Source organism: Aulonocara stuartgranti, assembly GCF_965226115.1.
Source record: "Aulonocara stuartgranti genome assembly, chromosome: 13".
NCBI classification, from domain to species: domain Eukaryota; kingdom Metazoa; phylum Chordata; class Actinopteri; order Cichliformes; family Cichlidae; genus Aulonocara; species Aulonocara stuartgranti.
Window position 1 is genome coordinate 15,650,237 of NC_138949.1, and position 14,084 is coordinate 15,664,320.

The window sequence follows — 14,084 nt, forward strand, 5'->3', positions numbered from 1 at the left end:
AAGGAAGGAAGGGGTTTTTTGTAGAGTTGTTTTGTTTCCATGTAACAGTGAGGCATTTTGACATAAACATGACAAAGCACATCCCTCTCAGACAGTGACACCCCTTGACCCTGACCCTTGAAAACTGGCAACTTTAAACCAAATGAGGGAAGAGAATAATATATCTGTCCTCAGCCAAAGATCAGACAAGACAATGCCATGTGACCGCGTTTGTGAAGCCAAGTGAAACTTGGTTTCTTTGAACAGAGCCGCTTGCATGGAAGTACCAGTATTTGCAGAGAACGTGGCTGAAAAGTGTGTGTGTGTGTGTGTGTGTGTGTGTGTGTGTATGGGTGGGGGGTGGGGGGACAACTGGGTAAGAAAACTGTCTTAAAATGTTGCGCTGTTCTGGCTGTCTGGTTGCTGAAAGCCTCTTTTTGCACATGCTTTAAAATTGTGACAGAATAGAAGGTGTGAGACATTTTCTGCCAAGGTTTTACTTAAAGCAGTTTTATATTTGTGCGCTCTGAAATTCAGAGTCACATTAGCTGGAGTCACTCTCGACTATTCATTGGGCTGATAGCGAAAAAAAAAAACACATCCAGGAACTCACAAAGAGGGAACACAGTCAGTTGAGTATTCACCTACGAGCAACTGGGAGCCTTGAGCCGACTTAATTTTGATTGTGTGGAAGGTGTTAGGAATCCCACAAAAAAAAAAAAAAAAAAAAAAAACAGACCCCAAAATTAAATCTGTCATGCTGTGAGTGCTACTGCACCACTGTGCTGCCTTTTACAACTTTTATTCATGCAACGGGAGAATGTGATAAAAATAAAACTGCATAAATGAGTCATCAGAGTAGTACATCTGGATTTCATTGTTATTGCTGTGGCTTTCAAAATGTCACCGAATGGGATCTGCTTCCCCCCCTGAATAATCACCTTAAATAATCAAGAGCATCAACTTTCAAATTGCTGTTACCCCCCAGTCTGTGCGAAACGCCGGTGGGGTGTTTCTGTGGCATGGCTGGAGTACACAACCTCCGGCCCTGCTTTTCTTTGATGTGCTCCGAAGCCACCCGCTACCAGGAACTGAAGATCAAAGACACGTGATTTTATCAAATAGAGCTCTTGTCGACTGTTTGTAATGCTTTATTCTTCATCAGGAATACCCACTCTGTCACCACGATGCCACAGGAGACGCAGTGCTCTTTTAAAACCCAGTGGTGATCTCCCCGTTATCCAGATGAAAACGGATTTATTCAAACCTCCCATCAACCAACCCTATAAATAGAAGCTTGTGGAAAATCTTCTGAGAGAGAGAGAAAAAAAATAATCTGTGCTCTTAAGCTGTTATTAACATGCTGATAGAAAAATGTCAAATGTTATTTTAGAGCAGGGAATTTTCTGTGAAAAGAAGCATAACGCTTCCCGGTAATATTTATGACACAAATGTAAGATTTACTAAATGATGAAATTACCTGACAAAATACACAGCTGAGTCATACTCACTGTTGTTACTCCACATGCTATTTGACTGTGTGTGTGAGGGGGCTGGATTGTTAATGGTAATTTTCTTCAGATGGTGTATGCATTATGGCTTAAGGGCTCTAGAGAAGCAGTAGCTAAACTATTCTCGAAATGGGTTTGTCATCCAACTTGATGGAGGTTAGCCACCTTAAAAATCACACGGAAATCTAGAGCTAGAGTAATTCTTACAAAAGCCATATAAATATCTTGAATGCTGTGGTGCTGATGCATCTTACGATAAACAAATTCCACATATGTGCGTTTGAAAAACGTGCCTGGAAATGTGACGTGGCACATAGCAGCGCTCATCTCCAGTCAACTGAACAGCTGAACTACTGCAATCAATATTTGTCTCTTCTTTGTGATAAGATAACTGCCACCTGTTATCCAGAGTGTTATTATAGCAACTGTTATTTTGGTACTTGCCACAGGGAACTAGCTCCATAACATTCCTGCAATCATTATTTCCCCACATCCCCCTCCAAAAAAGGTTGATTCATTATTTTTGGTTCATTGTGCCTTGATGAACACCCCTCCCTTCCCTGAAGTATGTAGCGTATTCCTCAAGGTGGGACGGTTCTCTGCTATCTGTTAAAATGCGAGCAGTTATGTGTCGAGAATGGCTTTCTTCGCAGTAGGTGAGAAAAAAAACACAACAACAAAAGATTAAAAAAAGAAAAAAACTCCCCCTACTAAGTGATAACACGAATACACAGAGAAATAACAGCCCTTATCATAAATAATAATTCGCTTATCTACTTTTCAATGTGTGTGGATGAATAGGTGGTTTGTGCATGCATGGGTGCTTGATGCATGTATGCACATTAGTGAATTACATGTCAACTGAAAATGCCGTCTTTCCTCTGTATATTGTTATTGCTCATTTCCAACAAACAGTGAAAACACGTTGCATTGCTCTATGGCAGCACTGCAAAAGTAGTATCCCTCTAGAACAGCTTTGAAAGAAAAGAAGAAAAAGCTCGTTTTTAAAATTAAATAACCTAAATACATTCCCGTATTTTCTGCAAAGCTAAACAATCCTTAACTCTTACATCTCATCCACAAGCTTTATGTGTTGCATTGCTTGAGCATTGTGCTCCAATTGGACACTGCTGCATCTATGATCCCAATCGTTCCATTTGCCATACAGGCTGCATGCCAATAAAAATGAAGGATGTGTCCGTATTGACCGCTGCTGGTCTTTGTATGGATGACACTGACATAAATGTATATACACACAAAAAAAATTATCTTTGGATTTGCAGCCATTTTAACTCTGCTTATGTGTACAAAAACAGCCATTTTAAAATTCACAGCAATGATAGTGCATTTTGAATTCAGTCCAACCAAATGAAAGACCCCCTTTTTAGATGGTTTGGTTTGTGCTGGTGTGGTCTTTACTACACCCAACTCCCCCGGCAGCTTTTTTCCCCTTTTATTCCTTCATCTTCTTCTTTTATTTTTATCTTGAAGTTGACTCATTTCTGAGCCAACTACACTAGATATATCTATGTGTGCTCTTTGTTTCATGGGCCATCACACTTCAAACATGCAATTAGGGCAGAGGTAGGAGTGACTGACGTGCACATTTATTTGACATGATTGCTATCTTCTCTATGCATACTTAATTCCATATACAACTATTTCAGCATAAAGAAGAAAGATGACAGGATACTCACCTTCTTTAGGAGGCCGTTTAACTTCTGCGGTCAGATTGCAGATCTGCCCGGCTTGTAGTTGGGGTGACAAGCAACCCTCCGTTTGTGGATTCAAGGGTAAAACCACGTTGTTGAGCATGAGCATGCTCTCTGATTCTCCATCGCCTAAATGCTGAGGACATGTGCATTTCGTGTACACAATCCCACATGTCTCCACTGTCCCTTTTTCTAATTTCAGGCAATTTTCCAGCCACGTACAAAGCACTTGACATCCAAATTGGCTAGGGCTGGCCTTGTTCAACACTAGAAACTCCACAATAGACTTCTCCTCCTCATCCAGCTTCTGTGGCGTCAATCCATTGTAATCATAAGGGAAAACTCTCCGTAGCTGAACAAAATTCTTGTCATACAGCAAAAATACGTAAATATTCTTTGAATCACACAAATACACTATAGACTCGTTGACTCTCAGCAGTTCATTGATCTTTTCATGTGAGTAATGGTCAAACTGATAAGCAAGCAAAGAGTATTCAGAGCAGCTCAAGTCTCGCTTGTATAGCTTCAGGTAGATGCTGTATTTGGTAGGGTCAGGGTTCTCCAGCGTCCATGTACAGTTTGTATAGTTCTTGGGAAACATTTCAGTCACTGAATATGATCCATAAATGACCCCCTTGACCAGAGTGGAACACCAATAATCTTGGGCACCAGTTAATCCAAACATAACCAGAAGATAGGTGGAAAATATATAAATCAACAGGTTTCGAACAGCCTTCATCCTATGTCATTTGGCCTGCAGGGAAAGATGAAGAGGATTACACAAAGGGGTGTTAAAGCAGGGCACATAAACACATGATAGATTATCACTACCAAGTCTGACTAACGAGCTTACATAGTTCTTATTACATCCTGCCATGATAAGAAGGGGGGCAAAAAGACACACAGGTAAACCTCAGCAACATGTGTTTTGCATCTCCATCCTTCATCACTATACTTTGTGCAAGCATTGCCACCTTGTGGTTGCTTCGGCTATTATTTATTTATTTATTTTTATTTAGGGAGGTGGGTGCAATAATGTGAGTCATTTAGACTTATTAATTGGGTCGTATTCGGTACGGCACAATCCCCGGAGATATACAAATGTAGCTATTTAGAAAATCTGGCGACAAAAAGGAAGAAACGGCGAAAGTGGCAGCCTTTGTAAGTCAGCGCAGTCCACGCGAGTTGTGGAAAATGTGCAACTGCTCATTTTACGCAGTAACCAGTATCTTTGCACATGAAGCTATGTTCTCTGTGAATGTTTGCTCACGGGACAGTTAGATAATATGAGGAAGACAAACTGACGTTATATATATTTTTATTATTATTTATTTGGAGGGGGGTTATGTCCTGGCGTGTGCTCGGTCACTGCGAACTGTCGCCTCTTCCACACCACCTGCATGTCTCTGAATTTCAGGCATATTTGACAATGCAATTTGATAAAGAGACTGTGTGTGTGTGTGTGTGTGTGTGTGTGTGTGTGTGTGTGTGTGTGTGTGTGTTGTATGTCTGAGCTTGCATGTGTGCGTGTGCGGATCTACATGTGTGTGTGTGGGGGGGGGGGGGGGGAGAGAGAGAGAGAGAATGCAATGCGATGTCCTGATTGCTTTAATCCTACAGGCAATGCAGCTGTGAGCAGTGTCACAGCAGAATGCGCGCGAGGGTGTGTGTACGTGTGCGCCTGTGTGTCTGTGTATGCGCGCGCGTGTCTCGAACTGTGTGTTGCGTGTGTGTCTGTGTGGGCGTTCAAATCGCAAGTAGGCTAGAGATGGGCTACCAGTTTTCACATAATAGATCCATTTGCGCATATGTCTTCAACTTCTTTCTCTTTGAATCGTGAATCACGCCCGTCACATTACCCCAGAATTATATGTGCGTTATATAAGGATTTGTGGAAGCGGTGCTGAGTTGGATCAGCTTTCTGCCGCGATAAATTCACATGATTTCACGTCCTTCCACAAGATTCACGACCAGGGCTAGACGAGAAAAATAAAATCAGTATTCTGGAGACGAGAAATCGGTCAAGAGACGCTGATTTTATTGCCGGGCTTCTAAGAGCAATTTAGACTCGAGAGGAAATCTGAATATAGAGACACGTCGGCCACGGGCTACATCTCATGCAGTGTCACTTCGAGGCTCGGCACTTTAAAGTGATTTTTGGCTCTTAAGAGAGAGATCAGCTCTTAAAATTCCTCTGTTAAGCACCCTGGACTAATGTGAGCGGATGAACGCTCCAAAACCATCGTGATGAATATACGGGGCAAATGTTTGAGAGAGGGAGGCTAAACTTTAACTGACAGATGACATATGAAAATTGCCATTGCACTTGCTCGAAGACCTTCATCTCATAATAATAATAATAATAATAATAATAATAATAATAATAATAATAATAATAATAATAATAATAATAATGTCTTACCTTACACTGCGGAAGCTATGGCTATTTTTTCCACATACTTGACCACATCCTTTATAAATAAATTCTGCAGCCCTCCAGTGAATCAATACTCCCCATTCCCGACAATAGAAGTCCGGCGCAACAAGATGGTTCAATGGATGAAAATAAAATGCGTTACACTCCGGTCTGCCCGCACATATCCCCCCGTCTCCTTCTTCTGGGTTTTTCCCATCAAAACGGAGCGCAACAACACACGACAGCCACCGAGAAAAAGAGAGAGAGAGGAGAAGAAGAAGAAGAAGAAGAAGAAGAAAGGAGAAAGACCAGGAGAGACAGAGGGGAAGAAATTCTTGGAGTGACGACGAGAGCAATTCTTACAGTATTTACCATAAATTAATTCGGCAGACTCCACGTCTCTATTTCCCACCGAAATGTTTTCTCCATCAAGTCGCGCACCGACCCCCCCTCTCCGCAAAAAGGGGGTGAATAGGGAAAAGAAAAAGAAAAAAAGATCCGTAGTGGGTGGATGTGAGATGTTGGGGGGTCAGTGAGTTACAACACAGAGAGAAATAGACGCGCTTTGCTTGGTGCTTGCAGAGCTCCAGGAGCAGGCTGCAATATCACGTCACACTCAGCCGCTAAGATAAAGCACGTACGTACGCTTCTTACTGCCGCTGCGTCTGGCACCGCCACCACTTTCTTCCCTGCCCTCCTCCTCCTCCTCCCCTCTTTCTTTCCTTCTTTCTTTCCTTCTTTTTTCTCTCTCTTTTTCCCCTCATACAGCCTCCCTTTAATTCGAGTCAAAAGGGTTTCCCCCCCTGAACTGGACCCTCTCAGTTGTGCTTCAGACAATACTGCGCTTTGCTTCTGCGCCCTTCTCCAATCAGGAATATTTCACGGATTTTTTTATTTTTATTTTTTGTTACATTTTTTTTTCTGGATAAGAGGAGGGTGTGAGAATAACGTGATCATAAATGCTACTTGAGCGCTCTATCAGTGGGACTTGAGAGCTCGCTGGTGTGTTTGGTAATTTTCCCTTCTCTCCTGATGGGTGACAGCCGCTGTTTTGATTTCTTCACAGTTTGTCGATGTGCAGCACCCTGCACGTCCTCCTGCTCGCCCGAATTCGCGCTGCTGGAAGAACAAATGCTTATGGGGCAACTTGTGCCGTCTGTGGAAAGTTGTGCCGGGGTGTCTTCACCTTACAGGTGCAACTTTAAAGCTGCTGTTTTTCTTTCACTTTATTCTGCTTTCTCGGGGGAGTGCTTGCACAGACCGCCTTAATGTTTTCCCTGAACTCTTTCAAACGTTTTTTTTCTTACAGTCTAAATGTGCATTCATTCAATCATCAGTAGTGAACTAAATGCTCCAGGCTTCATCAGCTGGCCGCTGACAATGAGGCACAAATGGTTCTGCAATAGTCTTCATCTCCCACTGGCTGAACTCATGGGAAGAATGGAATTGTAATGGAATGGGGATAGGGAGCTTCAGGGTGATCCAAATCACCTGCTGATCACACCGCCCCTCCAAATGAAGGTGGAGGAAGGGTTTTGTTTTCATATGTGCCTTTTCTTTATCAGTATCCCATACAAAGGCTAAGCACAGACCTGATCATGTGCTTAAAAGAAAATGTATGGTAACGGAATGGCTGTCTTTGTTTTAGCCATGCCACGGGCTGGATAGTTGTCCAGGGTCTACTCCGCCTCTCGCCCAATGCCAGCTGGGATAGGCTCCAGCCAACCACCACTCTCCACAGGACACAAGCGGGTAGAGCTTGGATGGATGGAGAAATGATTGTGCATGACTTTCACATAGCTTGGAGCTCAATTCATTTGCATATTTGGGTTATTTGCATATTCAAAAAGGATGACATTCAATTGGTAAGTCCAGACAGAAACAACTGTTTGGTGTAGTTTTATTTTGTGATTTCTTTTTTCTTGGAGAGTTTGGTCAGCTGCTCTAATCATTTTACTGCGAATAGTTAACTCTCATTAGCCTGGCCGTCTCTTTCAGGCCCTGACTGAATGCGTTCCATCTGAGCAGATGCTGCATGAAGAAGCTGTTTGTTTATTTATTTCCAGGAAGTTTCAATCTGAAGTGTTTCTAAGCCAGCCTTTCCAAAAGAATGCTACAGAACCACACAGAGCAGCAGCGTTGTGAGAATCTGAAAGGACTTGTTTGTATCTCCAGCATCCTATCCCACACAGCGTTTACAACATTGTTAATCGGTTGCCAAACTTATAAAGGAGCTTGGAGTCCTGTTGGTTTCTGTGGCCTGTGACTAGAAGCTTTCTAATTCCAGTCTTCCCCAGGCAGCCAGTGGAACATCAGGGGTGACCTCGAGTCAGCCCACTTTCCACGGCCATAATGAAGACTTGGGTGTTTAGGGAGCTTTTGGCTCAGTATGCCAAGAGGTGGGAGAAATTCATGCAAAGCCTTATTGAACAATGAAAACACAATAAGTATCTCTCCACTGAATCACGAGGAGGCCAATTGCCAAGCTCCAGGAATGCAGCCATCACTCTCCTCTGCAAGGACATTTCCAGAGTCCAGCTGGTATGCTCTGTGGTTGCATTGTTGTCACTGCAACAAGAAGAAAAGATTACATTTACTACATTTAAGATTACATTCATGAGGGAATGTGAGTCCAGAAATTGTGGCCCAAGTAAGCAGTCAGCTCAAGAGTGAAAGATTGTGCTGCACTGTGTGATAACAATGAAGCTTTTGAATTTTTTTGAATTTTTCTTGAATTTTCTTTTTGAATGTCTTGGATTTGCATTCAGCAAGTGTAGTAGTTGCACATGCAGCACGGCAGTTTATCCTCTGCTAGAATCTCCAAAACATTTGTGATATTTTTTTTCATCTAATAGCAGTTGCGGAATCTGTCATATTATTCAGTCAACTCGAGTCTGTTTGAGCACATGGAATTTGAATTATTCATGACCCCGCATATAGAATAGCCCTATTATCACCTGCTCCTGTTTGTGTGTGTGTTTGTGTGACTGAAATCTACACTAACACTTGTGGGCGTGCGCGTGTGCCGAACAGTATATCTCTCTGATATTATGGCTGCATTTCATTTCATGGCCGTTGCAAAATGCAGTGTGATAAACATTAGCCTTTTGATCATGTGATAATATCAGTTTATTGATGTGAATCAACCTTTATGATTAGCATGTGAGTGGATACAAATATATATATAAATTGAATCAGCGACAGAAACATGTTTGGTTCCAGTTTTCAGTGTACCTACCAATTCATACAGTATGGTGCAGTGCATAAACATATGCAGGCATATAGGGTGAATTCTCTAGACACCAGTGAAATGTATTCAGACTTTCAGCTCAACTCAATCACGACGAGGGAGTCCATATGTTACTTCTGTCTGCACAGTGATAATGGGCTCCTCCCTGTAGGAATCTCAGCTGGATGACGTATTGGTAAACCCCAAATGAGCGTATCTGAGGGAAGTTTTTCTTGAAGTGCTCAGTTCTTTTGTGCGTCCTCCTGTGCTGTTGTGGAAGAAGCTATTACACCATTTGTCATTACAGAAGTTGTGCATTTCTGCCAGATTCTGGAGTATTTTCTTTTGTTTTATTTCCACTGCTGTTTTCTGCACTGCTACATTTTCTTCCACAAATTGCCATGCAGAAGTGCTACAGCTAATCTTCTCCGTTACACACAGCTAGTTAGGTTTAATGATTGCTGTTACCAAAGATGTCACTCTGTTTTTGTTTTGTTTGTTTTTTATGCCACAAAAGTAGCATGGAAATGAGAGCGGTATAGGAGGATAACCACTTGAACACAGGCTGAAATATCTTAACCATTGAAATGTACTGACATTACTTGTCCTCCAGAGAATGATTTTGGCTTTCCAGTTCCTCTGACCTTTAGGACCTCTAGCGAATTTTTAATTGCTTAAGTGAGTTTTTATCTAGAATTATACACAGGTCACTTACAAAGTGAAAACTTGAAACCTACTGAATAGACTGGCATCTAAATTTACCCAGGCATAAAAGCTCCCCAAGCAATGAACGTTGTTGATCTTGTGACTTTTCCCTCTAATGCCAGTGGGAGGTTAACATCTGTGGTTTTGAGTCATATGGCTCAACAACTACTGGATGAAATTTTGCACACATGCTCAGAATGTCCACAAGGAGAATTGCTGGTGGTTTTGTGCTTCTCTCAAATATTTATCCCATGTCAAAGTGTTGAAAAAGACAAGAAAATTTGGTGCATTATTGTGTCAAAATGCTGCCTTGCTAGTGCTTTGTTTTCGTCTTTTATGAAATACCTGCTAAACAAATGACATTTCCATTCAACACTGCTGTTCTTTGTAGAGTCTCAGTGAGCAGACTGCATTCATGTTGACTTACAATCTTGTCGAATTTTTCTTGTGAACCTTTGAAAAAGCTTTCTTTTTCTTGCAACTTCAACTCACAAAGAGTGTGGTCAAAGAGGCACGGCCATGCCAATGACTCCTGTGAACATATCTACACATACCGTAAGATTGTGAGCGTCCACAAACATTTCATGTGTGACCACCTGATGCATTCATAAACTGCTGTATTTGCATTAAAGATTCATGCTAGTGGTAATGGTTTTGGTTGTTTAGGTTTTTTTGCTTTTTTATGCATCATGTCTACTGGATGTCACTATCAGTGTATACAGGCTTGTGTCTTATGGTTCAGTGCAATCATTACCCTAATGATGTACAACTCTATTAACAAATTAAAGTGTGAGTGCATCCCTTCAAGGGCTGTTTTCCCATTTTTCTTCATGTTTAATTAAAAACTGGTGCAGAAATTGCAGAGTGCTGGAGTCTGGATGGGGTTAAGTGCTGAGGGCAGTTCTTACACTTCTTGTATGGCAACGATAAACACTTCAAGTGGGCGCAAAGGGAAATGTATGTTAACCATATGAGCTAATCAATGCCTGTAAAAAAAGATGCATAGTTAGAGCATTTTTAAGACCGCACAGTCGCTTGCAATCAGTGTATTAAAATGAGTCCCCCATGAAAAGGCCCTTTGACTCCTGAGCACACATGATCTTTGCTAGTCAATAACAATGCATTATTAACCACATTTAGTTTGCTAGCGTGCTAATTTAATTTTTGATGCCATTAGAAAATGTTGTGTTTTCACAAACACAGTGCTGTGAAAAACAATGCCATTATATCGTTTTATGTTTTTTTCTCCCTTAATCCATGTTTTCCTCACAAACACAGGCAACAGTGTAAATAACACCACTCATATTTGCATTTATTGCAATATGCAGCGAGAAGTTCCCTCAATGAGTTCCTAAAGAAACAAAGAGCGACAGAATTAATTCTTTATCATCTAAAATTTGTCATGAGGAAATTATCTTTTAAACACAGAATGAACAAAGGAAGGTATCAGAGGTCCACTTCTATCAAAACTTTAATGTGTGTAAAGCATTTAACAGGCTTCAAACATTAAAGTTTAAATATTCTTCATTACTTTTACAAGGGAAAATGTATTTCTGATGTTTTTCACAGACTCTTTACTACCTTATTTGCAGAGACATGCTCTCTCAACTTAAAACCTCACTTTAGAATAACCTTGCGTGATTAATGAGGTGAACTCTATGGTGTACTGACATAGTGCACTCTGATACCATCCAGGGTAAGAACAAAGTCTTGAAATGTCTCTGCTCAGAGACATTAGGCCAAGGTCTGCCTCCTATGGTGTTTCCAGGCTGTCTTCACAGAAATCCGGGAGATCTAAAAGTCAGTCAGCAGAGTGAAAATGCTTTTTAGGAGTGATATGATCTCATCTTTAGCAGGAATGACTCCCATGCTTTTAACCCTTACCGCTGCTTGTTTTCAGCTAAAAGCCCTGAAAGCATAACTGAACCTTGAACATGATCAGAATTATTGAATGTACCATTGATAACACACAGTTATTTTTGTAGGTAGTGGAAATCAAAGAAACAAAGTTACTGTATGAGTGCTGTGAGGAGTAAACAGTACTACATGGGTAACGTTTGGGGATTTTTTAAAGTGTTTTTTAAAGTTGCTGATCCATTTGAAATGCTAGACTTTCAGAATTGGATTAGTGTGTGTTGTGTGATTATTAGTTGATGGTCAAAAACACTGTGTTTTAATACAGTTACTGGACACTTTATTAGGTACACCTTACTGGTACTACTGCATATTGGGCCTGCTTTTGCCTTCAGAAACGAAGCCTATGCATAAGTTCAATAAGGAAGATCTATAATCACTCATCCGCTTGCTTTCCTGGGTGTTCAGCTGCTTGTCTGTTCTTTACATTGCTACCAGTTTCCCACGCTGTCAGTCTTAATACTGGCATCATTACTCTAGTCCAATCATCTTCTTGCCAGCCTTCTTTGAGCCAATCAGCCGTGCCTTTGTGTGGTTTAAATCTGGGCTCTCCATCATTCTCCCTTTCAGACTCTTTCGTGCAACCCTCCTCCTCCCTAACTCCACCTCACTCAAGTCACTAAGAGCTCCATCCAAGTCTCAGTCTTCATCTTCACCACTGGTATCGAGACTCCAAAGGGGTCCTGTTCTAAATCCCATTACCACTGGGATTATGTTCTGCCATGATGGGCCACGGGAGTCTTATTGAAAAATACACTGATTAATTTCTCTATCTCAATAAATCATGTTCAGTTCCTCAAACAGAACTCTCCTTACTCAACTGCATTACATATTTCTGACAAAGATTCAACACAGTGCTGAAAACATTCCCCAGAGAGTTTGGGCCACATTGACTTGATAGCGTAGTAAAGCTGCTGAAGGTTTGTCTGCTGCATATCTATGATGAGATGATCATTCCCACACATCCCAAATGTGCTCTATTGAAGTGAGATCTGGTAACCTTGTAAGCAATTTGATTACAGTGTTGAAGAAACCAGTTTGAGGTCATTTGAGCTTTGTGACAAGACATAATGTCCTGCTGGAATCAGCATCAGAAAATCCAAACACTGTGGCCCTTAAAGGACTGGCATGGTAAAGGATCCCCAGATGGTACTAAGGGGCCTAAAGTGCGCCCAGAAAAACATTGTAATGGATATTGCTTGTTTCTTAAAAATAAATCCACTATAGCCACCAGCACAGACATGCTACATTTCCACTCTGAAAATTGCAGGTTTAATATGATGGGAGGGCTGAGCAAAAATGGATGGGTTCAGGAACCAGTAATGGTCTAATTGTGTGTAATTTTGATATATAAACACCAGACTATTGAGTAATGGGATTTAGACCATTTTGATCATATTTATGGTATTTATTGTTGAAATGCACACACTGTATTTTAGATAATTATGAACTAGGTATAAAAACTTTTTCAAATTTTTCCATTTTATTGGAACTTTTAAAAGCCAGTCTTTTGTATCATCAGCGGCTTCTATCTCAAGCAACCACAAAAAAAGGTAATCATACATCAAGAGTATTGTATAATTCCCAGGATGACTCGTCTATTTTTTTCCCAGCATCTTTGATTACTTTCTCTGCTAGGGTTTTTTTTTATGTTGAATATACTATTCTGCTTTCCAGTCAAAGGAATTTTCTTTTTCAGATAAATGACACTGCTCTCCACCAAACCAGTCCAAATCTCACAGCTACAGAGTTACCTGTTAACAAAAAAGGAGCTAAATAATATATTAAAACCGTTCCTCATTTAAACCATGCATAATTTGGAATTATTATTAAATAATTAGAAATAAAGTGTTAAAAATGTATATGAGCTTTGTATATGATTGCAGGGCAGTCTTGCCTGGAAAAGAATCAACAGGCACTATTTCTATTGCTGGAGTTTAATATTCAGGAAAAAAATATATGTAGAGCCTGTCATGCATGTGTGACCTAAACTATGGCAGTCTGGTGCATACAGCTCTGCTTTACATTCCACTCGCACCTCTATTTGCTTTTCCATGCCTGGGTTTGGAACTGAATTTTAAATCAAGGTATTTTTCCCCAGCAGTGTTCCTGTTTTTTTTTGTTTTTTCCCCCCCATCAGAGACAATGCGGCACTGCATGATTCCTCGGGGCCTTTATCCATTTTCTTTGAATGTGGTTCCAACTAGGCCTTAGACTCCCACAAACCCCCTTCTCTGGCTATGTAAATATTCCATACCCCCACACTGTGGATTGACAACTACTCCTGACTTAAAAGCATCATCTTAAACAGCAGGTTGGAAGCCAAACTTAATGATTTGGGGCCCAGTGCTTCATCTTACCAGTTGTTAGATCTTTCCTCTTGCCTTGCAGTTCCACATTATGTTTTATAAGTAAAACAGCCAGTGTAATGTCTTGTTATATGTTCAGTTGTGTGTATGTGTATAAATATAAAATTAGAATTTTGAAAAAAACTAATGATCACATAATAATTTAACCTTTTTTTTCATGTGTTAGTCTATAAATATATAAATTAAAAGATAGATGACTGATGCGTATCACTTTAACTCATTTCATACAAAAAAACCAAGTCATTCATT

The 14,084-nt window shown here is 40.7% G+C and overlaps 1 protein-coding gene across 4 annotated transcripts in view; it reads right to left on the reverse strand.

Moving 5' to 3' along the window:
• The window catches only part of adgrb3 (adhesion G protein-coupled receptor B3), a 116,956-nt gene extending 110,791 nt beyond the window's left edge, over positions 1–6,165 (reverse strand). For 3 of the 4 annotated variants that reach the window (XM_082557181.1, XM_082557179.1, XM_082557180.1), the window contains exons 1-2: positions 5,625–5,716; positions 3,188–3,956 (exon numbers count right to left, since the gene is read on the reverse strand). In XM_082557181.1, the coding sequence (XP_082413307.1) occupies positions 3,188–3,941 (754 nt within the window). In that variant the 5' untranslated portion in view covers positions 3,942–3,956; positions 5,625–5,716. Of the gene's footprint in view, positions 1–3,187; positions 3,957–5,624 lie in introns of all 4 variants that reach the window. The other variant, XM_082557178.1, reaches the window with a different exon arrangement.
• Between the last annotated feature and the right edge of the window lie 7,919 nt (positions 6,166–14,084).